General features: G+C 46.1%; 1 protein-coding gene across 16 annotated transcripts in view; it reads left to right on the forward strand.

The window, feature by feature from the left end:
* Nucleotides 1–27,625, forward strand: part of ODF2L (outer dense fiber of sperm tails 2 like) — a 367,183-nt gene that overhangs the window by 193,450 nt on the left and 146,108 nt on the right. For 10 of the 16 annotated variants that reach the window (XM_085602056.1, XM_085602059.1, XM_085602050.1 and 7 more), the window contains exon 12: nt 8,105–8,263. The exons of the other annotated variants lie outside the window; for them this stretch is intronic. In XM_085602056.1, coding sequence (XP_085458182.1) covers nt 8,105–8,263 — 159 coding nt within the window. The remainder of the gene's footprint in view (nt 1–8,104; nt 8,264–27,625) is intronic. 16 annotated transcript variants of the gene reach the window in all.

The raw sequence follows: 27,625 nt of genomic DNA on the forward strand, positions 1-27,625 counted from the left end.
TATGTATGACATTGTTCTGCATTCTGTCTATCAACTGTTGTTTTTGCATTTGTCACCCCGAGTGGAACGGGTATGCTCAGACATGAGTCCTGTGCTCTCCATGCCACTGGAATCAAGCTATCCTGGCTGAAGAGGGGTGAAACCCCGAAACCGGTCCTAGGATGCTTGTTTCCAGTTCAGGGAGGACCTGGCTTGGCAGTTCGGGTTGGACTGTTCCCATGAGGCACAGGGTCAAGACTTATTTGCTTATGGCTGGGTTCCAACTGGAATGGCATAGTGAGCAAAAAAATGATGGATTTAGGCCCAGATCTCTGTACTGGGGTGAATGTATGACTTTGTTCTGCATTCTAGCCATCAACTGTTGTATTTGCATGTGATGGGAGCAGGGCACATGGTGATCCATCTGCGCTGTTCAAAAACGGACCAGGTGGGAAAAAGGAAGTACACTAGGATCAAATGTACCAGAGACAAATTCTGCTGCCCGATGTGCCTGGTGCGGGAGTATATGCTGAAGGGTGGACCTGCGTAAGGGCCCCTGTTTACACATGGGAACGGGTCATGCCTCAGCCGTTTCCAGTTCATAGCAGTAATGCGGAAAGCCCTATTAAAGGCTGGCTTCCCGGCTAGGGAATTCGGGTCTCACTCCTTCCACATAGGGGCAGCAGTCACGGTGGTGGGGCTGGGTTTTGTGGTGAGCAAATCAAGTCAGTAGGGCGTTGGGTATAAACCACCTTCAAACGTTACATATGCTCCTCGGCTTACTAAGCTCGGCTTTTTACCCGCCTCCCCCCTTTCATACAGGTCCGCCGAAAGGTCGCAATTAAGTGTAGATAGTGGGGCACTCTTACATAACCCGGGCACAGCAGTGGGCAGCGGCACGTCGCAAGTTCAAGGGGATCTGACTCCGGAACACAGCGGTGACCTGACTGGGCCAATCTGGGATGAAATGGGACCAGCTACTCCCCTCCGTGCAATGGGCGCTGCAGTGGGGCAACGGACCGGATGCGTTAGTGGTCCACCTCAGTGGAAATGACCTAGCCGCCATAGGCAGCAGATGCCTCCTGGAAAAAATTATTGCTGATCTTGCAGCACTTTCCCGGTTAATCTGCCCCTCGGAGGTAATTTGGTCACAAATAATAGTGTGCAGAGCATGGAGGGGGGGGCAGGGAGCAGTTGAAAATCCAGACCCATATTGAACATCACTGTGACAAAGATATGCAGGGCCAATAGCTGGGGTTTTGTGAGACATGGGTTCATTAACCTGGGGTCCCCAGGGTACCACCTTGAAGACTGGGTACACCTGACTGGGGTGGGGATGGACATGTTCATACTTAATGTGGTGGGTGTCCTAGAACAACTGGGTTTCTAGTGAACAGGGCAAAGAGGAAAGGAAGGAGCTGGGGGAGCTGCCTCCGATCGGAGAACTGTAGGCAGCATGGCGATAGAAACCCGAGTAAAATACCCAAAATGAAACCGTTACATAAGGTAGATGAGCTGCTCACACAGTGTCCTTGGGTTGCCTCATGGCAGGGGCACTCAGTGAGTGAATGACAGCACACAGACAGAGTAGAGGAGATGCTCGCACAGGGTCCTTGGGATGCCACACGGCAGGGGCACTGAGGAGCAGGTGAGTGGCCAACAAGGGTTCAGAACAAGCAGAACGGCACTTGCATCCCGGGCAGGTCCTAATGGATGCCCACAAATTCGGTAGCAAGGGAAGCCTGGAACCGTAAGCATAGACCTTGCTTTAAGGGGCACCTCGAATAAGGATAATGTTGTCAAAAAAGGAGCAATAACAAATGTTAGAGGGCAATGCACATTGTGAAATTAACATGATGTTTATGAATGACCAACCAAAAGTTGTGAGATGTACGAATCATGTTTAATAAAACTACGGCCTTTCTATGCACCATATCATGTCATCAGCAGAATAATTATTGAGGAATGGGACACAGTACTGGAGAAACAGGGCACAAAGGAGGTGGGAGAGACCAGCCACTTGGGAGGGGTTTGACGGTTGACCGCTAGAAGAATGATAAAGAAGATTTTTTGTCTTTGTAAGCTCAGTGCTCTCAACTCTCCTGAAGGCGTATTCGCTCGCTTTATTGGTCTGAATTTATTCCAACATATTGCCTTTGCATCTAGAAGTAGAAATGAATGCTCATAAAACTGCCTCTAGACTGCATGGATTTGCTAGCCATTCATGCGGCGTGTTTGACTAACAGGAAGGAGTATTTTTGTGGTGCTTGGTTAACACAGCGCATCATGTCACGAGTGAACAACACGAAGTACAACAACTTACTGGCCAGGCTATATCAAGGTTTTATTATGCAGCTAACGGGTGCTCCTGCATAAATCTTGCACTCTTCCATCCGGTGGTAATAGGTTTGCTGGAATTACTCTTGAAGATGTTCCCACCAGCCACAGCATTGAGCTTGGCGCGCTTTCGCCTGGCGACAGCACATTTTGAAAGCATGCATTCAACCAATCACAGGTATCCAATCTGGAAAACCACTTTTGTTAGTGAGTTGAACATTGGCATGCACAGCCATCACCCTCAGTGTCTTCTCGGGTGGAACCTTACACTAGGTTTAGGTTGACGGTGAGGAATTCTCTGAGATTAATTCACTCCAGTGGTGCTAGGTTTCATCTTAATTGCATTGAGTCAGTGCCACGTTTGCAGCTAATGAACCGGAAAGGGCGTTTCACATTCTTCATTTAGTGGGTTCCGAACTACATCAATAATAGGACAACCTCTATCTTCCTAGTTCTCCTTATGTACTTCTCGTAAGTGCACAAGTTACAACACAATTCTTCGGTGAATCTAAAAGTGTGACTATTTTTATGCGCGCGTGAAAAATGCCATATATTTTTGTAAAGGTAAGGGCTCGAATGTTTGAAGGCCAACGGATATATGGCATTTTTCACGCGCGCATAAAAATAGTCACACTTTTAGATTCACCGAAGAATTGTGTTGTAACTTGTGCACTTACGAGAAGTACATAAGGAGAACTAGGAAGATAGAGGGAGAAAAATCTGGACATTAATATATGGGTGGCGGTTTATAGTCACGACTAGCGGGAAAATGTTGATACACGAACAGGTTACTAGATAATCGCTTGTAAAATATTTTAACATGCACTAAGTGACATCGACTTGGAAAGCTCTTGTATTGAAACGTTGTTTTTTAATTGTAGAAAACCCCTGACGAAGGGCCACGAGAAGGCCCGAAATGCATTGGGTTAATGTGATGGATTAATGAAGATCACTTACATGCACTCCTAGCTACCGATTAAGGCCACGGCATGTCTGTAGCGTTTGAGGTTACAGTGTTGAAAGTAAGATGTCTCACAAGTGACTATGGATAAATCCTGGATACCGTGAATAACTTTGATGAACCTTGAATAAATCTTTGGAGAAAAACTTGGTTTAACATATTGCATTATTGGTATGCATATACTCATCGCTGTGCGTCCAGAAATGGGGTGAGAGATCACCCCATTGTTTTCAATGTCTCCCTGCTGTAGGTTCATAAGTGACCGTTCGTACCTCAGAGTAGTGTAGTGTTACATAGTAAAGGCACATGCTTAGCCGGGGCCTGGGTGCAGGAGCACCGAGGTGTGTGAAGAAAGCAAGCCAAACTCATTCCAGAACTCAGACCTGTTTTATGTGTTTTTAAAGGCTTTCCATCTTGACAAAGGGTAAATATCGAATACCAAATAAATCTATAATAGATAATATTATGGAAGACTCATCTTTATTGGTAAGTAGCTTATATTTTAATATTTGCATCACAAAGACTTTGTAGAATCTGCCTTACCCATTATTTACTCTGAACTATTTCCAAAAACTGCTGGCTGCCGAAATGATTGTGCTTTTAGATACTTTTGCATGCCAATATTACCTGTAGTTTCCTTGAGGTCTACCATTTCCAGTAGTCGTAATTTTTCTATCTCTTACCATGTCCTGATGCACTAGAATTGTTCCAAGTGCTTGTTCGGAACTGTGAATTACTTTGATATTATTCTCTGGAGAACAATGTCAGCGTAATTACCTTCGTAGTCCCGTCCTCTTGTGTTGTTTTTACATTAATTTCATTTTTTTAAAAGTTCTAATATTAAATTTAGTTATTTCTTTCCAGTAGATGGCAGTGTGGTGCCATCTAATGCGTGCTGTTTTTGTTATGTTGTTTTCTGTTTAATTTACCTTTCACTTTTTTCTTTATTTACCTATACTTTCAATTAGGAGGATTTGCTTCTCTTTGGCAGTTGTTAGACCTGCCAGCCTTAGGCTGGTCTCCCCCTCACCCCCCAACTTTTTGCCCTCCATTTTTCTAATCTCTTTTTTGCTGGCCTTAGGACTCTGAGCACGCTACCGCTGCTAACCAGTGCTGAAGTGCATGTGCTCTCTCCTCTGAACATGGTAATATTGACTTATACCCAAGAAGGTATATTTAATTTACTTATTAGTCCCTAGTAAAGTAGTACTATATGCACACAGGGCCTTTAAATGAAATTGTTAGTAGTGGGCCTGCAGCAATGATTGTGCCACCCACTTAAGTAGCCTTTTAAACATGTCTCAGGCCTGCCATTGCAGAGCCAGTGTGTGCAGTTTAAACTCATATTTCAACCTGGCACAATAAACCTTTTAAATACATATAAGTCACCCCTAGGGTAGAACCTGGATAGTTCAGAGGTCAGGGTGAAATGTATTTAAATATTGGGACATTAACGTTTAAGTTTTACATGTGGTGGTATTGAGAAACTCTTAAACTAGTTTTTCATTACAGCTAGGCTTCTCACTCCTATTCGATAACATTGGAGCTCCTTTATCACATTTTAGAAGTGTAATTTCCAAATGGGAAGAGTTTTGTGTTTCTGGTATCTTAATTGAAAATCCTAACTTATGATGAAGTACAAGTCTGAAAATGCCACGTTTATAAATTTGGCATTTTCTTCCCTTAGCTATTTAGTGCCTGCAGCCTGTCTCTGGTCACATGGCTGGGTGTAGTTGGCAGTTATGCTTTGTGTATTTCCCCTAGACAGCCACAGACAATGGGAGCTAAGGTGTGAATGTGGATGGGCCATCACTGGCTGGGGGGGTGCTGGGCTCAGCCTCGCTTACACCTGAATAGGCTGTGTCCTCTCCACATACAGGGCTACATACCCCTGTAGTTAGTCTGGAGCCAGGGTAGGGAAGGCAGGGCATCTGTGCACTTCAAAGGCATGCTTCTAGAAGTTTCTCCTCCACTTTAAAGGCTCAACTAGGTATATATGCTGGACCTCAGATGCCACCACTTCAGTACACTTCTGGAACTGTGGATACTCTGCCAGGAAGGACTGCTGTGCTGAAGGACTGTAGTTCTGCTGGACTGCACTCTACTGGACTCCTACTTTGCTGGGCTGACTTCCTGCCCTCCTGCCTTGCGCCCCCTTGACTGGGTGAGAATGACTGGACCTGCATATTTTGAACCCAGAACCAAGAGTGAATACCAGTGCTAGTCAGCTGGCCTCCTGATCTGAAGCCTCAAAGACATAACAGGCATCTAACAACCTTTCATCTGCACCTGGACTCTGTGATTCTTCCCTGCCAAGTGGTGTCACCCCAGTCCTGCACCCTTGGAAGTTGGCTTAAAGGTGCTTTACCAGCCTCAGTAGATCCACCGGAACAGACAGATTTCCTCTTCTGTGCAGCGCAATCCCAAGCAGAACCAACACGTATCCACTTCTACGTGGATCAGACCCGTCTCTAGGCTCACCACGCTTCTGCAACTCGCTTTGCCTTTGGTACCGCCGCTGCACAACGCATCCTCAATGCAGTCCCTCTTGTCGACTGCAGCCTCGATGATGATGCTGGACCTCGCACCGCAGCCTTGTCGCATCTCAGACCTAACAAATAGCTTTGACTTTGTAGCACATCCTTGAAACCAGATCCAGGATTTAAGGTACTCTTTTCAGTGGGCCTAACTGGGTACCAGCAGCCAGCCTGCTCCCCATCGCGTTCTGCCAGATATACACAGTTGGCAATATCTCTGTTCTACTAATTGGATTTATGTTGTTTTATCTTGTTTTATTTATCAAAAATCACTCTATTTCTTCATTGCAGTTGTGGGCTCCTTTTATGGTGTGTTTTCACTGTGCTACAGTTTGAAGTGTTGCACAAATACTTTACACATTGCCTTTTACGTACGCGTGACTGCTCTGTGCCAAGGTACCGGAGGGTGAGCACATGTTAATTTAGGGTATGGCTGTAACTTCACACTGAGAAGAATTGTGGTTGCTGCTTGAAGGGTTTCACACCTCAACCAGTAATCCAATTTCTTCCAGCATTACTTTTGTGTATATTAAATAAAAATAAACACATACACACTCGTTGACCGTAATGAAGTGTGTAAGTACTATTCTAACTTCACACACGCTTTGATAGTAGGGTATGTTATAAAGCGGACTGAAGCAGATATAACTGCACTTTTAGTATTTTGATACACTCACCCAAAAGTACCTAAACACACTACCGGGACCAGTCCTCATAATGCACTGGTCCTCATACAGATAGTGTTAGGTCCTCATAGCATGGGTTACACACACTCACACTCGCACACACTCACACTCTTCACCATTTATAGTTATCTCTAGTAACTGTAACTCGTTCCCTAAAGCAACTAATACTCGCATCCCCGCTATGAAGTGTTGTCATCAATGATGTTCTAGTCATGTTATCAATGATGTCCTAGAATGTCACGAGTGATGTAATATATGGGGAAATTAGCAGTGCTTGACGAGGGGCTGAGTTAAAGTTACTTTAGGGCATAAGTTATAGCTACTAGAGATAACTATAACTAGTGAAATTCAGTGAGGTTTGTTTTAGGTTAAAACCTCATTGTCACCGAAATGTTCACCTAAATCTAACATTCTTTTTGCGTTGGTTTTTTATCCAGGTTTTTCTATGTTTTTTTCCAATGCCTAACTAGAATTGTCACCACAACCTTTGTATTTTTTTCAGTGAATTTCTATGATTTTTTTTTAACATAAAGTAAGATGTACATTTCCATGAGTGGCAGGGGGTTGGGGTAAGGACTGTGGGGGACCACCCGCTACTGTGCATGGTCTTCAGTCATGTACAGCGTGGGGTTGGATGAAGAGCTTGCGTTCAACCCCCCGCTAGCTCTATGTCCATGCACACATGTCCTTAGACCATATGCGACGTGGAGTTGGGCACAAGACCTAGCCTGTGTCCAGGCCCTTCTCACACTCCCCCCGCAGGGTCACATGGGGTTGGGCACAGGGCCCGGTGGGTGCCCGCCCCTACCCCGCGTTATTTCGGTTTTTTTTGGCGCTCTGCCGATTCTGCAGATTGACTGCGAGTCTCCAGGGGGCACACAAAATGCCACAGTGGATCCACAGAACAGTGAATTTTTGTTCAATTATTTTTTTAACCCAGGAGGGTCTTTCTGGGACCAACCTCCCCCACATGACCCAGAGGGTCAGGGTAACTCTACAGTTTCTGAGTGTATGAGTGAGTGACTGAGCCCATAAGTCTCTGAGAGGGTGTGTGACTGAGTGTGGGAGGGACTGTATGTGTGTGAGTGGGTGTGGGAGTGTCTGAGTGGATATGTAAATGCAGATCGATCCCTGTGCCAACCAGGTTGAGTGGTAATTATTGCACCCCTCTGTCAGATTCCGACAGGTAAACTCGGTTGGATATCGTGGAAAAAAGGCAAAACGTGCAGTTTGATGCATCAAATACCAATTTCATATATAATCGTCAATTCCAAGTGAAAAACTTGAAATGGGAAGTATTTACCAGACCCGAAAAATAACTCGCTCTGAGATATTGGTATTTAGCAGGTGCATGAAATCGCTCACTTTTTCCCAATTATTGAGGTCGAGGTCAAAGGCTCCAAAAATGGTGGCACTGTTACTGAGCATTTGTGACTTTGACAAAGGTTTGTAATCCTATTCCTATCTTTGACCATGGGTATATTGTATTTCCTTGACAAGTTGTATTACACATATATGGTGTTTTTTTCAGAAATCTTTTGAAGGCATTGAAATGGTGAATTGTTACTCTCTTTTGCTCCTATTTTTGCAATGCTGTCGCGCAGGTGCTGAGCCAAATGGACGCTCATATAAAAGAGCTCGAGCATATTCCTGGCTTGCTCAAAGCGGCTGAGCGGAGTTTGCAGGAGTGTGAGGAAAGTCTCCTGGTCTCCAAGAGAAAATATACAGGCCAGTCCAACACTGTAACAGAACTTTGTAAAAAGGTGCTTAAAACCGACAACGTATTTGATTTGCTGTTAATTACAACATTTAAAAGGAGGAATTTGAGCTAACTGGACACCTTTCAAATCAAATCTTTAAGAATACATATATGGGTGCGTGCCTTACAAACCATCATTACCCAATCCACCACTCACGTATTACTATTTACAGATGGATTTCCGTTTTTTCTGTTTGTCTTTTTGGTTTGCTCGAGACATAAACAGAAAATCCATTTAACTATCTTGATAATGATGGAGGCCTCAAATTATTTCTGCTTTTAAAACATTACATATTTGCAAGAATGTAGAGGCCTCTATATCGGTTCTGCCAGACGAGGGCACTCGAGCCATCCCCAGCAATCGTTTCTCTTCATTTTTGTTTCATTTAAATTGTGCTTCAAAGTTGGTGCGTTGCGCATCATGCTTTCCTGGCTGTTATCGTGTCAATGTAGAGGTCCACCCAGATACTGTTGGAATATATTTTAAATCCCTCTAATAAGTATGAGTTCGATATTAATTTAAGAAGTTTTCTTAAATAGTAAACGGTAAATTTATGACCCAATGTCTAAGATGCCTTTTGTTTACAGAATTTCCCCTCCTAATTTCCATATGTGCGCCATTACTTTCGGAGGGTCCGCAATGATTTTCTGAGGTTGCGCCATTACTTTCTGAGGGTCCGCAATGATTTTCTGAGGGTGCACCTTTACTTTCTGAGGGTGCGCCATTACTTTCTGAGGATGCTCCATTACTTTCTGAGGGTGCTCCATTACTTTCCGAGGGTAGGCAATCACTTTCTGAGGGTACGTCATTACTTTCTGAGGGTCCGCAATGACTTTCTGAGGGTGCGCCATTACCTTCTGTGGGTGCTCCATTACTTTGAGTGTGCGCCATTACTTTCTGAAGGTTGGCAATGACTTTCTGAGGGTGCGCCATTACTTTCTGAAGGTACGCTATTCCTTTTAGATTTATAGGTGTGTCGAGCTAATAGGATCTTTTCTTCTTGATTTGCAATAAAAAATTATGAGCTTTAAGACTGATAATGAAATGCGTTTTTTTTAATGACCTATAAGTATCCACAAGGAGCGCCCGACCCTGCTCCAATTTAGGAAAGAGCTGAAGATGCAACTTTTTTAAAAAAGTAACAGTCGTGTCCCCCCTAGCAACCCAGCAATACCGCCAATCACTGATGGACTTCATCGCTGCATTGTAGCTTAGTGCCACTATGCAATAACTAACCCTGGGCGTGCCACTACGCTTCGCCCACGTAGTGTACGTAGCGCTGCCTGCTTCGCAGTTTTCGGAGTAGGCGAAGCAGGCAGCGCTACGCACACGCCAGGGCGAAGCATAGCTGCCTGCCGCACACCACCCGCCTCCCACCTGCCCTCCTTTTAAAACATACCCTAAATGTAAAATAAATAAAAGTAAAGACACTTACCTGAAGCGCGGCGTCTCCGGGGCTCCCTCTTCCTGGTTTCCAACTTCTTCTGACAAATGCAGATGCGCGGACGCCCGCGCATGCGCATTTCTTGCAAGAAATGCGCATGCGTGGGCGTCCGCACATGCGCATTTCTCGCAAGAAGTTGGAAACCAGGAAGAGGGAGCCCCGGAGAGGCCGCGCATCAGGTAAGTGTCTTTACTTTTATTTATTATAAATTCAGGGTATGTTTTAAAAGGAGGGCGGGCGGGAGGCGGGTGGTGCGTAGTGGGGCTACGCGGAGCGCGTAGTGTGCGTAGATTTGGGCACACTACGTGCTGCTTCACGTAGCCCCACTACGCCCACCCTTAGCAATAACCACATACATGCATATTTTATGTCTGTTATAAAGTAAAGCAACAAAACAAGTGAAATCTTATCACACTTGGATTCTTAGCAATAATAACCATGTGGATCGTTTTAATAGTGTAAATGTGTTGTTCAATGATTCCACCTCACCACACTGTGGCCCTCAAGTTCTAACCAGTTTTACTGTCGACAAGGCTCCGATTCGTAAACTCAGAGACTCTCCGACCGCACAATGGTTTTTTTTAATTCACCAAACCCCATTTGTTATTCATTAAGATATTTCCGAATCTTACAGAAATTTGAATTTGGAAATAGATAACACATTGGTATTGGGGAGGGCGTGATAAGGGCAACCCTTCCAGATATCGATTCCCTCATGGATGTTTTAATGTTTAGCAACTATACTCCGGTCGCAAAATATTAATATTTTACGATCTCCTGAAAGGAGATGGTAAGCAATTCCTAAACCCCTTTTGTGAATGTTAAAAAAAAAAAAAAACGTTTTTCTAGGAGCAGCAGTGGACCACAGGACTACTGCCATGCTCCTAAAAATGTTTGTGTAATTATTCCTTTTTTTTTTTTTTTTTTTTTTTTAAAGCAGTTCATTTTCCTTAAAGAAAAATGGGCTGTTTTTAAAAAGAAAATAAAAAAATGAGATTACTTTATTTAAAAGCAATCACTGACATAATGGTGTGCTGACCCCCAGCAGGCCATCATGCCACCGTGAATGTAGCCAATCGCAGTGGGTGACAATTTACTAATTGCGACCCACTATGACTCTGTATTCTGCTGGTCATGGGTTTATCCAGTGTCTCCACAATCCTAGTGGAGTGTAACTTCTTTCTCCACCTAAGCAGTGACTAGTCTGACGTTTGCTAGTGTTTGATTATCCAGTACTGAATCTTTCATAGATTCACATCGTTCAGATTTTCTACCTCCCATTGAGGTTGAGGGAGTCTCTATCTGCTACATTTTTACATCCGAAAATAAAGATTTCATCTTTTCTTCTCTGGGCAACACCCCAGGCTCAGCTTCAGCCTCCGGGTCACACTGAGTTTCTTGATAATTCGTGTATGGGGCCAGGGGAGATTTCCAACAGGATGTCAACTTCTGCTCAGAGAAGGACACATTCTCTCTTTACTTTAAGGCCTGTTCAGCTTATCATTTAAAAGGACTTTTCTAATGAGCTACACCTCGTATACATTTACTGCCTTTGCGCAAAACTAAAGGTTTACAAAATTACATCTGTAAATCTTTCAAGTCAAAAACTCCAGGTGACAGACGGGAGCATGGCTTTATATCTGCAAGAACACAAAAAGATGCCTCTTTCAAGGGATTCTCCCTGTCAATGGATGATTCTGCAAGTATTTCCCATTTAGGAATATACACTAAAAAGGCACAAAAAGAAAGCACCTTGAGGTGCTGATTTATTCTGAAATAGGTTCTTCCTAAACTTGCGTCTGGTTTGAAAAAGCAGATCACCTGCCTTCATTCAAACTCTGATCATTCTTTTGGCTATGCATTTGTAAAACTGGCACAAAAAATGACCAAGACATATATCCTGTCACTTTTCTGCCGAAACTGACATTGACGATGGCCTCAACAATGACGATGGCCAAATCATCTGTTCCCCAGTCATTGTAGTTTGCCATCTCTCTGTCAACAGGAGTCTTCTCCTCCACAGATTTGTTGATGGCCGACTTGGTTGATAGCCTCATCTAATGATTCCCTTGTCCTCGCCGGTAGCCTCTTGGTCAATGATGTTCTGCATTTGATCAACGGCGGTCAGCACTTTGTGGTCGGTGGTCACCTTGTCAAAGCTGATGGTCTTCTCGCCTTCTGTGCACTCTTGCTGCTGACCGTAATCTCTTCAGAAATCCGCATTTTGTAGGTACCTCTATTCCCCCATTGCGGGAGTTAACAATGAGCTTTGCACAGCACCCTTTGCCTTTGAAGTTCTTGGACCATCCATCCACTCTTATTTTCGAACTGGATAAGGAAATTGTTTGTTACAGAAACAGAGGATTTTCAGAAAGCCTATAGTCCACTGCAGTTGAAAGGTCAATATGTCCCGTAATACAATTGAGAACTCTCCACCTTGCTACAAAAATGACCTCTGCGAAGATCCGAGATATTATGATAAGTATGAGCCTTTGTATCAACACACTATGCCTGAGCTTTACATTATACTTCTAATTGATCATTCTAACAGCAGATTACTAACCTGGTGGACATTTCCATGGGGTCCAACTCGATTGGGGAAATAATTCTAAAGCAGTACTCCTGAGCTCGGGTCGGTGGTGCAGTGTGGCTCCTCACCAACTTCATTCTGCTCCAGAAATGACAAACTGAGCTGCATATAAGTGCTACCCATGCAGGCGGATGTCAGTTAATTTCTTTCTGTGCCTGCAGATACGGATTCAGAGTTCTACTTTGATCACTAATGAGATTTTTTCCCTTTAAAAAAAAAAAAAATTAAAGCTATTTACAGTCTGCGAGTAAATATATCTCCTTCTAAAATGACAGGCTTTAAACTTTGTAGGGACTATTCGAAACAAATCTCTGACAGATCCCCACGAGATGTGACTCTGCTGCCTGCGATTGGAACGCAACACCAAAACCTGCGATGATTGTGCCCTGATGAACCCGAAGGCCATGTGAGATCATGAAGTGAAGCACTGGGTCTCAAAACGCTACAAGATTCCGTGCCGTTCACAGTTGAAATTGAGACCAAGGTCCAGTTTCTGAAGGCATCCCTATGTTAGATCTTCATTGCTTATGAAGTCTTCGGTACGTTGAATGAAATACAAGAAGTCTAAGCGGAAATTGTCCCTTTTGTGCAATTCTCAATTTACAGAAATGGTGCAGCGGTGTCGGCGTGCCTCACGGTCTCGATTGTGATCTCCTGAGAAGCTGATCCCAATTCTGGTCCCGATGCATTCTGTGATTTCACAGCAAATGTAGGCCTTTAATGAGGCTATGCTGTGCATTTTTTGCACTCTTCTGTTCCCTCTGACAGGTCCCAGGGACCTCTAGTTGGCCTACCACCTTCGCGTTTGACCTCAGCGCCATCTATATCCGTAGAATCCACTTAAAGTTCTGCTCTGGGTTCGGTGCCGACTTCGGTTCTGGTGTAGCAGTCTGTGCGGGTCTCCTCAACATTGACGGCATTAAAGGAGGATCCACTCCAGATAGTGTTTTCTGACTCCAAGTCGAACTTATCTCTACCTCGGGTGAGCCTGTGCCTTGATCCCATTGCAGTACAAAAGGGGGTGGTGATGGACGGAGCATCAGAACCAAACAAACACTCACACCCAGTCAACAGATCTGGGTTTGATCATCACCGTTCTTTAGCCCACTCTGCCACCCCAGTTCAGACATGGCCATATGCAAATCAGTCTGACACTGTGCCTCATGGGAACAGTCCAGCCCGAACTGCCAAGCCATGCCTTCCCTGGACCGGAAACAAGCTTCCTAGGACCGGTTTCTGGCATTTCAGCTGTCTTCAGCCAGGCTTGCTTGAATCCAGTAGCAAAGTGATCAAGGGACTCACGTCTGAGCATACCCTGCCAACTTATGGCGAACAAAGCGGTACAAAAGGGGGTGGTGATGGACGGAGCATCAGAACCAATCAAACACTCACTCCCAGTCTACAGATCTGGGTTTGATCCATCACCGTTCTTTAGCCCACTCTGCCACCCCAGTTCAGACATGGCCATATGCTCCGTCCATCACCACCACCTTTTGTACCGCTTTGTTCGGCATAAGATGGCAGGGTATCCTCAGACGTGAGTCCCTTGCTCACTTTGCCACTGGATTCAAGCAAGCCTGGCTGAAGACGGCTGGAATGCCAGAAACCGGTCCTAGGAAGCTTGTTTCCGGTCCAGGGAAGGCATGGCTTGGCAGTTCGGGCTGGACTGTTTCCATGAGGCACAGGGTCAGACTGATTTGCATATGGCCATGTCTGAACTGGGGTGGCAGAGTGGGCTAAAGAACGGTGATGGATCAAACCCAGATCTGTTGACTGGGTGTGAGTGTTTGATTGGTTCTGATGCTCCGTCCATCACCACCCCCTTTTGTACCGCTTGATCCCATTGCAAGCACCTCCACTTGGCAATCCTTCAGACTCCAATACACTGCCATTATCATACATTCAGCACAGACACTACAACAGTTTTCGGCTCCGATTCAGACTGAAGTCAGACTTTGGTGATGACTGGGATGAATTAGGTTCACAATATGTTAAAGAAAACTGGTATGAAAAACTACAGGATGCCAGTGTCCCAGACACTGGATTAGTCTCGCTTCCTGCTTCAGCCACGGAGGACAGCACATAATTTGCAGTCGTGATCAGACGAGCTAAAGAGGTCCTTGACCTAAAGCTCCCAATTATGGAGATTAAAACTAATGTTCTTACAGATGTCCTTCAGCCTACCGAGGCGCCTACGGAATGTCTTTTGCCCTTTAATAAAGCCATTACGGATATGCTTTTTGGCAGAACCATGTTCTTGCTCTCTGGTCGGGCTGCTTGACTCCGCAGACCTGCTGCAGGTGACCCTGCCTTTTATATGCAGCATACAACTTCTGTGAGCTTGGTGGTATCGGTGTCTACCAGCAAAGTCAACACTAATGCTTTTCCTGTAACCCATTTTGACAGTGAATCCTGGCATATTGAAGTATTTAGGAAACTAATGTTTCCTCTGCAAGTCTTGTCCTATGTTCAGTAAATGCCAGTTGCCTCCTTGGGTGATATACCCATGCTCTATGGGACATGGTAAGTCTAATCTCTCTAGCAGTCTCTGATGAGTTGGGGACGTTTTTAGTACAAACTATTCAGGACAACGGGGATACAGCTAAATTTGTTGTCCGGTCTGGCCTGGATACGACTGATTGCTTGGGTCGGGCAGTTTGCTTGAGTGTGGTGCTTTGGTAACACTCTTAGATGAGGTCCACAGGCTTCTCGGGAATTGGAGGCATCCTTGATGGTCATGCCATTCCAAAGGCTCTTACCTCTTTGAGAAGGTGGAATCTAGCCTCAAACGGTTCAAAGTGAGTCGAGACAAAACTTGTGCTTTGGGTCTCTCCTCACTTGCAAGGAAGTTTCCCAAACAATTTCTTCTCTTACGTGGATATGCCGGGTGTCTGCAATACAGACCATTCCAGCGCAACCTATTCAACATTCCTTTCAAAGTCATGTCGCAGCTCTCGGAGACAAGATCCAAGACATCCGGGACAACGTACAGCTCAGTACCCTGCCCCTCCTCCACAGCTTCAAAGCTGCTTTAATGTGTCCTTTTTAGCACTCAACCACCGTAGAGGAGCATGGAATTGTCATTTACTCCAATATTTGCAAGACGTTACTCCAGACAAATGGGTCCTTCAGACTATACAGTGGGACTATGCCCTCCTCTCTCTTCCTACCTCACCGCACCCTCCACCCCTGTCATTGTGGCTGACCGAGGTTCGTATATCTGTTATGCATTGGTGGGAAGTGTAGGTCCTTTTGGCCAAAAAGGTAACAGAGAGGGTTATGGCCTCAGAAGCAGGAAGTGGGTGTTATTCCTTTTGCTTCCTTGTGGCAAAGAAGGACGGAGGCCTTTGTTCTACTTTAGATCTTCAACCTTTCAACACCTTCTTGAGAAAGGACCAATTCAAGATGCTCCTGCTAGCCAGGTTCTGTCTTCTGCGGATCTTGGAGATTGAATGGTAGCATTGGACCTGCAGGATGCCTATTTCCATATTCCTACCCTGCATGCGTACCGGCGTTAGCTGCAGTTCACCTTGATTCAGGAGCATTCTTTCTGATGGATACATCTGCCAGTGGATTCCTCACCTTGTGAATATCCCCTGCGCCAGCAACATTCGGAAACTTTTGTAGCAGTCCACGCCGATGAGGTCGAAGATGAGGTCACAGAGACATGGCTCCGCTCGCGACTCCGCTGACATCACTGGCTCCATAAGAAGACCTCGTCGGCGTGATGACATCAGTTCCCTTTTTTCCGTGCCGTCGACGCCAACGGTTTTCGGGACTCTCTGTAGCTGTATTTGATACTTTGTTTTCTGCTGGTTTCTCTCTCTCTTCTTGTCTTCAGCTGGAAAATGTCGACGAAGAAGTCTGGTTTTAAGCCCTGCCGGGAATGCGGAAAGCACATGTCCATAACGGATCCGCATGAAGACTGCGTATGGTGTCTTTCATCGGACCATGATGTAGATGGGTGTTCTTCCTGTCGCAAGATGAGCTTCAAGGCTCTTAAGGAGAGGGAAGCCAAATTGTTCATTGCCAAGATGAAGAAGGAAAAAAGAGGCCGGAGGAGGTCGAGGTCGGCGTCGAAGTCGACTCTGGGACATGCTTCTAGGTCCAAGAAGCACAAGAAAAAGAAGAGGCATGGATCTTGGCATCGCTCAGATAGGGATACGGCTCCGAGTTCGACCTCGCCCTCCAGACGCCGTAAGGACTTTGTATCTCCTTCGCCTGTTCCTGATTCTCCTATTGGCCTGTTGTCACCTGTGGCTTCACCGGAGCATTCTCCGGGTCCGGCACCGGCTCCATCTCCGACGCCGGCTCCATCTCCAGCTCTGGCTTCGTCTCCGGTTCCGATTGAGGAGCATCCAGCTCCGGGTGAGCCTTCGGCTCCGCTGGTACCACCGTCGGCGCCGGTTGGCCCGAGTCTGGTGATGCCTCAGCCTGAGCCTTATCCATCGTTTCCAGGCCCAGGTCAGGATCCTACGCATTATCTTAATGCTATGTATGGGGTCTTCTCCAGAGCCTTGTACCCCTCTGGTGCACCTTTGGGTCCTATGGCCCTCAGTTTGGGAGTTTCCCAAGCTTATCCTCAGGCTCCCTTCATGCCATTTTTCCCGGCGACGCCGTCTTGGCATTCACCGGCGCCGAGGACATCGACGCCGCTCCCTTCTTCACCGGTGCCGACTTGACCTCGTTCGATGCCGGCTGTTCCATTGGATCCGTGCTCCGGCGCCGCCGACTCCTGCTGTGAGGATCAGGTCTAGGAGGGAGGCCCAAAGGGTACTGGAGGAACAGAGGTACCTGATGGAGGAAGTAGAAGAAGGTGAGCTGATGGAGTCGGACAATGTGTTTGATGAATTGAAGGAGGCTAGTGGCCTGGATTTATCGCCGGAATGGGAGGTTACTCCTCCTACTGATGCAGGATGTGGCTCCATACCACGCTGTTATTAAAAAGGCGGCTGAACTTCTAGATCTGCAATTGCCATCTGCAGAGTTTAAGCCTAACATCCTGACAGAGGTTCTGCACTCTCCTTCTACTGCATCGGAGCCTTTGCTCCCTTTTAATAACGCCATTATAGAACCAGTAATGGAGGTATGGCGTAAGCCCTTCTCTGCTCCTGCAGTTTCTAAAGTTATTGGTAGGAGGTATAGGACGGCTCCAGGGGACACAGACTTTTTAGCATCTCATCCATCTCCGGAGAGTCTGGTGGTTCAGGCTGCCTGTTCCAGAAAATCAACAGGTGCTTTTCCCCAAGTTCCGAGTGACAGGGATGCGAAAAATTTGGACCAGTCTGCCAAGAAGGTCTTCTCTTCTGCCAGTATGGCCTTAAAATCTACGAATGCCACCTGTCTCTCGGGCCGATATATATCCATGCTCTTATGGATTCAGCAAAGCAATTGGCCCCAAAGCTGTCAGAAGAGGATAGGATGAACTTTAATGAGGTCCTGTCGGATACACAAGTGGCTGCACGGCAGGTAATCCAAAGCGGCTGGGATACAGCAGACTCGGTAGCAAGAATCTGTTGCTACGAGGAGGAGTGCGTTGCTCAAGTCTTCAGAGTTCTCCCCTGATGTGCAGTCAATGCTCCTGGACTTGCCTTTTGATGGCTCTGGACTTTTTGGCAAGCAAGCGGATGCTGCGCTTGAAAGATTTAAGGAGAGTAAGGCCACGGCTATATCTTTGGGCCTTCAAACTCAGCCAAGGGGTTCGTTCAAGAGATACAGGGGCTTCGGAAAGTCAACCTTTCGTTCATACAGACAGCCCCAGCAGCAGCAGCAACAGCAGCAAAACACTCTGTATAAGAGCTACAGAGGTAGAATCAGAGGTCGCACTCGAGGTCGACAGCTCTCCTCCTCCTCCTCTTCCTCCTCCTCCTCTTCCTCCTCTTCCTCCTCCTCCTCCTCTTCCTCCTCCTCTTCCTCTTCCTCTTCCTCCTCCTCCTCAGCCCCTCCCACCACTGCAAAGCAGCCCTAGATCCACCATTCTGGATCATGCTGGTCCTGTGGGGGGCCGGCATACCCATTTTCTACAAGATTGGGAATCAGTTACTACAGATCTTTGGGTTCTAGATCTTGTAGTAAATGGGTACACCCTTCCCTTTCGGAAATTCCCTCCAAACTACCCTCCTTGCCAAGGTGCTTGCTCGGAGGACCACCTTCTTCTCCTGCAGGAGGAAGTCCTGACATTACTAAAAAAAAAGGTGCGATAGAGGTGGTTCCAGAGCGGAAAAGGGGTCAGGGATGCTACTCCCGGTATTTCCTGATTCCGAAAAAGGACGGCAGATTGCGTCCAATATTGGACCTCAGAATCTTGTATCTTTTTCTGAAGCAAGAGAAGTTCAAGATGCTCACCCTTGCGCAGGTTCTTCAAGCGCTGCTTCAGGAGGACTGGATGGTGTCGATCGATTTGCAGGTTGCGTATTTCCACATCCCCATCCTGAAGTCGCACAGGAAGTATCTCCGGTTTACGGTAGGGTCGCAACATTATCAGTTTGCGGTCCTTCCGTTTGGTCTTACTACTGCACCTCGAGTCTTCATGAAGGTGATGGCAGTGGTGGCAGTCCATCTCAGAAGGTCGGGGATTTCAGTTTTCCCCTATCTGGACGACTGGCTCATCAAAGCGGAGTCGTCAGAGAAGGTGCTTCATCATCTGCAGGTTACAACTCAGCTGTTGTACAAATTGGGTTTTTCGATAAACATGCCCAAATCTCACCTGGTGCACTCTCAGCGCAACCTGTTTATAGGGGCGGTACTGGACACTACTGTGTGTCGGGCATTCCCACCTCCACAAAGGATTCTCGACATACAGGAAATGATTCCCTTGTTTTACAATGGAGCGGTCGTTCCAGTCCTGAAGGTCCTTCGTCTGCTCGGTCTGTTTGCTTCCTGCTTTCTGTTGGTCAACCATGCACGCTGGCACATGAGGGCGCTCCAGTGGTGCCTCCGCACGCAGTGGTATCAGCTCAAAGGAGATCTCAGGGAGTCTGTGAGGATCTCCAGAGAAACTGCGGCGGATCTGTCTTGGTGGAGCGTGGAGGACAATCTGTCTCAAGGAAAGCCCTTCCATCTACCTCCATCGGTGGCCACAGTGATAACGGATGCATCCACTTTAGGGTGGGGTGCGCATCTGAGGGATCTGGAGATCAAGGGTCTTTGGTCTCCAGAGGAAAGGTTGCTTCACGTCAACCTTCTGGAATTACGGGTGATACGTTTGGCGCTCAAGGCCTTTCCTCCCTTCCCTTCGCGGTCAGTCGGTTCAAGTCCTGACGGACAACACTACCTCAATGTGGTATGTCAACAAGCAGGGAGGAGTGGGGTCGCATTGTCTCTGCAGAGAGGCTCTGCGTCTCTGGTCCTGGGTTCAGGATCAACAGATTTGTCTGACGGCAACTCATTTGGCCGGAGTTCTGAACGTTCGTGCAGACAGTCTCAGTTGGCAGTTCTCCGCCGACCACGAGTGGAGGCTTCATCCAGAGGTGGTTCGTCACGTTTTCCGGATGTGGGGAACCCCTCTGGTGGACCTGTTTGCCACTCACGAGAACGCTCACTGCCTGTCTTTCTGCAGTCTCCAGTATCCGATGCAGGGAGCATTGGGGGACGCGTTTCAGTTGAGTTGGGGCACTCATCTCCTTTATGCGTTTCCTCCAATACCCTTGATTCCTCGGGTTCTGAGGAAGATTCGCCAAGACAGAGCCCAAGTCATATTGATCGCCCCGGATTGGCCAAGAAGGGTGTGGTACACAGATCTTCTCCACCTCTCCTCGTGCCCTCCGCTCCGTCTCCCTCTCAGGGCAGACCTCCTCTCGCAGTCGCAGGGGCAGGTTCTACACCCCCACCTCCAGAGCTTACACCTTCATGCCTGGAGATTGAACGGAGCAACCTGAATTCTTTTTGTCTCCCGCCAGATGTGGTAGATGTAATTTTGTCTGCCAGACGTCATTCCACCAAATCTATCTATTCCTATAGGTGGTCTAAATTTGTGCTCTGGTGTGGGGAGAAATCTATTGATCCTTTGAGGGCTCGTTTATCTGACATTCTTCAGTTTGCCCTTTCTCTTGCTCAGCAAGGTTTTGCTGTAGCTACTGTAAAGGGATATCTTTCAGCCTTGTCGGCATTCCTTTGTTTGATGGATCAACCATCATTGTTCAAATCGCCTATTGCTTTACGATTTCTAAAGGGTCTTACAAACAAGTTTCCTCCTACTCCTTTTATTGTGCCTCAATGGGACTTAAATCTTGTCTTAACTTATCTGATGGGTTCTCCCTTCGAGCCCTAACACGAGTGTCCCTTGAGACTATTGTCTTTCAAAACGGTTTTCCTCATTGCGATCACCTCGGCAAGGAGGGTAAGTGAGATTGAAGCTCTGCGTTCAAAACCCCCGTTCTTGACCATTCATGCTGAAAGAATGGTACTCAAGACCAGGGCTGCTTTTCTGCCTTAGGTGGTACCTCCTTTATATCTGGGGCAATCCATTACCCTTCCTACCTTCTATCCTCCCCCTCACCCTTTCAAGGAGGAGGAGCGGCTTCACCGCTTGGACCCTAAGAGGGCGGTGAGCTTCTACCTTGATAGGACTAAAGACTTTCGAGTGGACGACCAGCTCTTCGTGGGTTTTGTTGGCTGCAGGAAGGGCAGAGCGGTGCACTAGTGCACCCTTTCCAGATGGATTGTCTTGTGCATCAAGATATGCTACTCTTTGGCCGGTAAGGAACCTCCAGAGGGTTTAAGGGCTCATTCTACTAGAGCTAAGTCTTCCACGTCTGCTTTGTCTAGAGGTGTTCCTGTGGAGGACATTTGTAGGGCGGCAACTTGGGCCTCCCTTCAAACTTTTGCAAAGCATTACTGCTTGGATTCTGAGGTGAGGAGGGACAGACATTTTGCCCGTTCCGTCCTTCAGGACTTTCTGGTATAGAAGGGTAGACACCCTCCTGCGGGAGTGGGACTGCTGTGGGAATGTTTTCACAAGGTGAGGAATCCACTGGCAGATGTATCCATCAGAAGAACAAGTTACTTACCTTCGGTAACGCTTTTTCTGGTGGATACAGTATCTGCCTGTGGATTCCTCACTGACCCACCCGCCTCCCTGTTATCCACCCTTGTATACCTACAATTCTAATGATGATGTTTCAAAATGTATTTGTTACTGTCAAAGGCATTGTGTTATTTATTTTGCCTTCCAATTTATTCTCCACACTGTGTGTGTTGCTTTGTATATTATGTACTGTGTATACTGTGTATACTGTGTATATATTGCTGTCAGTCCGTCCGTGTGCCTCGAAGGCACGGAAAAAAGGCGCGGATCTGATGTCCTCACGCCGACGAGGTCTTCTTATGGAGCCGGTGACGTCAGCGGAGTCGCGAGCGGAGCCGTGTCTCTGTGACGTCGTCTTCGACCTAATCGGCGTGGACTGCTACAAAAGTTTCCGAATGTTGCTGGCGCAGGGGATATTCACAAGGTGAGGAATCCACAAGCAGATACTGTATCCACCAGAAAAAGCGTTACCGAAGGTAAGTAACTTGTTCGTTTGCAGTGGTCCCTTTTGGCCTCACCAGTGCTCATTGTGTGTTTCTAAAAGTGATGGCGGTAGACTCAATGCACTTTCTAAGATTGGGTGTTCCAGTCTACCCCTACCTGGATGACTGGCTATTGAAGTTGGGCGCGCCCCAGGCAGTCATTGACCACCTTCAGACGACTGAGCTTTCCAACATAGTAAAGGTTCACTATGAACCGACTGAAGTAACACCTGGCTTCTACGCAGACACTTCTGTTCAAATGAGCCATTCTGGATATGGCACTATTTTTTGGATGCATTCAGGCTATGATCCCAATGTTTCAGGCTCTCTCCTGAATATTAGTGAAGATCACTCCGAGGCTGCTGCATCTGTTGACCTCCTGCATCGTGCTGGTGGATCATGTCAGATGGCATGTAGGCTCTGCAGTGGCATGTGATGTCCCACTAGGCGCATCACCAGTAGAAACTACGGATTCCATCCATGTTTTGGAGCAGATTGCAACAGATCTGCAGTAGTGGCTGTTCAACTGCATTTGGACCAGCGACAGACCCTTCTCCTTACCCCACCCAGAGCGGACGTTGGTGACTGATGCATCGCTGCTAGGTTGGGCCAGCCGTCTGGGACAAGTAGAGATCATTGGACTTTGGCGGAAACCCTATTCCACATCAGTCTGTTGGTGTTAAGAGTGATACACTTGGTGTTGAAGGCTTTCCTGCCAATCATTAAAGGGAGACTGGTACAGGTTCTCACAGACTTCCCCAACACAGTATGGTACTACAACAAGAGGGTGTGGTGGGTTCTTTGGTCTTGTGGCACTGCATCTCTGGATCTGGCTGAACTATCAGGGCATTGCTCTGGGCTGAAACACCTGGTGGGATCTTTAAATGCCAGGGTGGACGTAGTCAGCTGCCAATGCACAGCAGATCACTATTAGCAGTTACAACATAAGGTAGTGCAGGTCGTCTTCCAGCAAAAGTGAGAACCCTGGTTCAGTCTCTTCGCCGCTGCAGAGAACGTGTTTTGTGCACTGGAGGGCCCAAGAAGGCTCGATCTTAAGAGACTCGGATACGCCTTCCAGCCCCAGCCTCTCCTGTTCGAGTTCTCAAGAACATCAGAAACGACCAGGCCAAAGTCATCTTAGTGGGTCTGTTTTGGGCCAGAAAGGAGAGGTGTCCAGAATTCTTGGGCATGAGCATCTGTTTGCCAATCATCCTGCTCCTTCAGAAGAATCTTCCATAGCAGCATCAGGGCGGGATCATGGGCCTGGGACTGTACAACCTTCACCTTCAAGAATGGAGATTCCTTATGATTTCCCTCCAGAGGGTGTTGATGTTATCTTGGCAACCAAATACCCTTCCACAAAGTCACAGAATACCGGGCTCTGGAACAAGTTTGTGGATTGCTTTGCAAGTGCCAGGTAGACTCATCACAGCCTCTGGAGGGATGTTTATTCATTTGTTTTATCTTTGCACCAGCGAAGTTCTGTTAAAAGTTACTCGCCGACTCTCAGCTTTTTTGAGGTTGCCAGATCGGCCTCCTTTGTGGAAATCACTTATTGTGATGAGATTTCTTGAAGACTTTCAAAACCTTTTTCTGCAGAAGCTCTTTGTCGGGCCACAGTAGGAACCTGAATTTATGTTTCTCACTTTTCTTATGCGCTCCCCTTTTGAACCAATGCATAGGTGTCCACTACACCTCTTGACCCAGAAAACAGTCTTTGTGATTGTGATAACATCAGCTCATCACATGAGTGAGATGCAGGTTTGCTCTGTCTAGCTCCCTTAAACCAAAACATTTTCAGACAAAGTGGTGCTGAGAACTCAATCTGCATTTTTGCTGAAAGTAGTAACACTGTTCAGTGTCCCGCAGGCTATTACTCTTCTGGCATTCTTTGCTCTGCCTCACCCCTTAAAGAGGAGGAGAGACTGCATCAAATATATCCCAAATGAGCCCTCAATGTTTCAGCGACGATCAGTCAGCTCTTTGTGAGCTTCTTAAGGGCAATGAAAGGAAAGGTAGTGCAAAAAATAAGCATCTTTAGTTGGCTAGTTCTCTGCATAAAAATCTGCTACGCCCTAGATAAGATGGGTTGGGTTACGGTATTATTCCACTTAAGCCAATACTGCTTTGGCAAGTGGAGTGCCCCCACCTGGATATCTGTTAGGCACACGTTTAGAAAACACTGTTTTGACAGTCCAGTCCATGAGGATGGGTATTTTGCCCAGTTGATCCTGCAGGATTTCTTTATTTGAGCCATTCCACAGACCCAGCACCCTAGGCTGTATTGCTTTGGTATCTATTCACAAGGTGATGTTAGAAGTATCCATCAGAAGAAACAAATTATTTACCTTCCGTAACGCTCTTTCCAGTACATACTCTTTCTAGCTGCAAATTCCTCACTGCCCTCCCACTTCTCTGCTCTATGGAATGGACCCTTTTCCATGTAAAAAAGGTCCCAACCTGGAAATGCCAATTTGCTGATGGACCTCAGCCCGAATGGTGGCACATATATGCAGCTCCATTCATCATTTCTGCCACAGAATGAAGTCCGTGAGGATCCCCACAGCACCACCTGCCGCAACTTTTGAAGTACTTCAAGATCCAGACTGATGCCTGGGGAATATTCACATGGTGAGGAATCTGAAGTTACATAGAATATTCACTGGAGAGAGCATTACCAAAGGTAAGACACTTGTCCATCAGGAACACAGATGGTGACGATTCCTATTTTTTTTTTTTTGCTATTTCAATAAACGATGAAAGTATCTGCATGAGAATGGTAGCTCCAGTTTCAACTCCATCACAGCCTGCTCCGCCAGTCAATCAACCATTTATATTACCGCTACAACATCGAGCTCCTCTGCTTCAATTCCTTCAACAGTGCCTCAGCATTTTCTTGAGTAGGTGCAGATTCCGCCAACACCAGAGTATATATGCAACCAGAGTGCAGAGGAGAATGATGATGAATTCCAGAATGTGGACCATGGCCCAGAATAGGAGGACTAGGATCTAGCTGGCAATGATACCTACAAGATTCAGTATCAAGATGACTGTGAGGATTTGCTCATGCCAGATAATGAACAGGAGACACCATCTCAATTGTAATTTGCACTGGAAAATATTTCTAGGTTTCATGATCTGCATTAAAGAACAGCAAAAAAATGTAGCCTTCCCTTGACCACGTCAGAGCAGCCGTGTTTCCTGTCTGATTTTAAAGACCAACCCAACAAGTGTGATAAGTCTGAACAATGTATGGCAAGTAGGATTTGAGCTGATGAGAGCCCCAACCACAATACCTCCCATAGTGCCATTCCTGTAAATAGAATACCTCACTCCAGACTCTGCACAATTCTGCCTTGTGTGTGACTTATGCTTAGATTTGGTAATTACTGCAGCGGCTCAAAGGAGATAACGCAATCTAGTCATGCCTACCTTTATTCCTGCTGATTGGGATGGCTTATGTATTGACAAATTAGGGAAAAGAGTGAGTTCCATGGCAGCAACTTTCATTGAAGAGGCAAATGTACTGACTGTTCTAGGTCAATATAGTAAACAAATGTATACCTTCCACTTCTGCCCAAAATAGTCTTACAAAATTTCTAAACGACAAATATTATCACAGAGACAGGACCAGAAAAGCAATAGGGTTCTTCATGCTCCTGAGGCTAAGATCCAAACAGAACATCCTGATTTCCTGTCACCCTCATCTTTCACTTTGTTGTGGGGAGAGGGTGAGGAGTGTTGATTCCAGACAGTCCATTGAGGGCATATGCTGGAGTTTGAGCTAAAATCTACTCTGAAAATGCCTTCACCAACTGGACCAGCTGCCACATAAAAACCTCAGTTTTATGCTCAAGGGTGCTTTCGAGAAAGTAGTGAAGAACTAATAAAATTAGGACTTTTATTCAAGGTCCTTGATCAAGAAGATAGGAGACTGGGATCTTAATAAGTTGTTGAAGATTCACCTCTTTTTAATGATCATACTTAAGGGTGTCCTCCTGATGCCTCTAAAGGGGAAATTCCAGAAGCCCTTCGACCTTCTGGATACTCAATTTATTTCCTGTCTCTCTCGAGAATCAAAGCCTGTATCTGTGATTTTCCTTGGATGGCCAGTGTTTTCAGTACGTTGCACTTTCATTCAGCTTTTGGTTGTGTCAGAACTACAATCTTCTGAATGCGATTCCCTCAGGAGCAGATGGCCTTACCCCAAATCTCTCCTACCAAAGCCGCGACAAGTGAATAACCAGCTGTCACTACTTCAGCTTGGGGCAAAGGGGAAGTGGAAGACGAAACAAGAGAGACTGGCCTCTGGATACTGGCTCCTCTTCCTATGTTCTGAATAGATGTTTCTGCAAAAGAAGCACAAACCATTACCCTTCCTATTCTCCTATGAAAACATTTCTGACTATCACCTATTTTGTATCTTATTACCTGTGTATCCATTTGGGCTAGCTCCTCTCAACTGTTTTGTCTGTGTATTCTTTACTTAAAAAATAACAATCTGATTCATTGGAAGAACCTCAACCAGTACAATTTAGCAACACCTTTTCATAGGAGTGAAAAGTATTCTACAGCTGAGGAACTTCTGGAACGATATTGTGTCTTATTAAACAGTTCCTAGTTTTAGCCTCTGAAAAATGTATTAGGAGGAAAACGATGAGCTGATACTTGTCCAACTCTCTACTGGATTAATTCTCCTTCCAGTTCATGAATCACTGTTTTTTCAAATACAACTATCCTGAGTTCGATTTTTCTCCTTCAAGCTCTGTGTCAAATTAGTCTAGAGTGAAGTTCAGTTAACTTTCTCTCAGGTGAATTATACTCTGGAATCCTAATTCACTCACAGTGCCAATATTACTTCTTGCGTTGAATGAGGAACAATGACTGAACACGCTTACTTGAGTTTCGGAGCCCTTCTCTTTACAGAAGGAACTCCAAGAAGAATTATCCTTGTTTTTTCCCCACAACGAAGGGTCCCAGACGAAGACCGGAAATCAGCACTCTCCAGTGTCTTGCCTTCAACGAATTTCTGCTGAGGAAAGTTTAATCAGAATTACAGAAAAATGTGGCACAATAAACTCTCGTACTTCCCTATTAGATGGGCTCAATGCGGTGAAAACATCTAATCTCCAAGATTTCAGACTCTGACACGAAGCGCGAATTCAAAGCACTCCTGTCAGGGATTTTACTTCAGTTGAAGTGCGCAGGCGCGCTACTCGCGCAAGCGCATTAGCGGCTTGGAAATGTCTCTTGGCAGACTGACTAGACCGTGCACCACTACAGGAAGTGGGTGTGGTCCAGTCTAGTCCAAAGATGGCGGAATGCTGTAATTCCTGCATTAAAGAACATAAAAGAGCTCTCCAATAAGGACTCCGTCTCCTCCAGCGCGGTTACTTGGCAGCAGGTAATTTTGCAAGGGAGAAAGCGCTTTTCCTGAAAACACCACTGGGGCAATTAGAGGGGTTCCTGACAGTACCCCCACCAAGAAACGTTCCCCCAACCTGGGTTTTGTTGGGTTGGCTTTATGAAAGTCTCGAATGAGCCTTGGAGCATGAATGTTGGTATAAGGCTCCTACGATCTTTCCTCTGGACCAAAGCTCTTCCAATCAATCAGATAATACCTTGCCCTTTCTATAGGTGGAGTCTAAAATTTTGTGTACTTCAGATTCTTCTGTAGATTGAACTACTATTGGTTTAGGTAATCTGTGCCTTCTCAAATTTGGTGGGCTTTTATTTTAGCAAGGAAACATGAAATGTTGGGTGCCCCTTAAGATAAGATGGTAAATGGATTTTAACTGTCACTGGATTTAGCATCTTTTCTACC

The sequence above is a fragment of the Triturus cristatus genome, chromosome 4_2 (genome assembly GCF_964204655.1).
Source record: "Triturus cristatus chromosome 4_2, aTriCri1.1, whole genome shotgun sequence".
Lineage (NCBI taxonomy): Eukaryota > Metazoa > Chordata > Amphibia > Caudata > Salamandridae > Triturus > Triturus cristatus.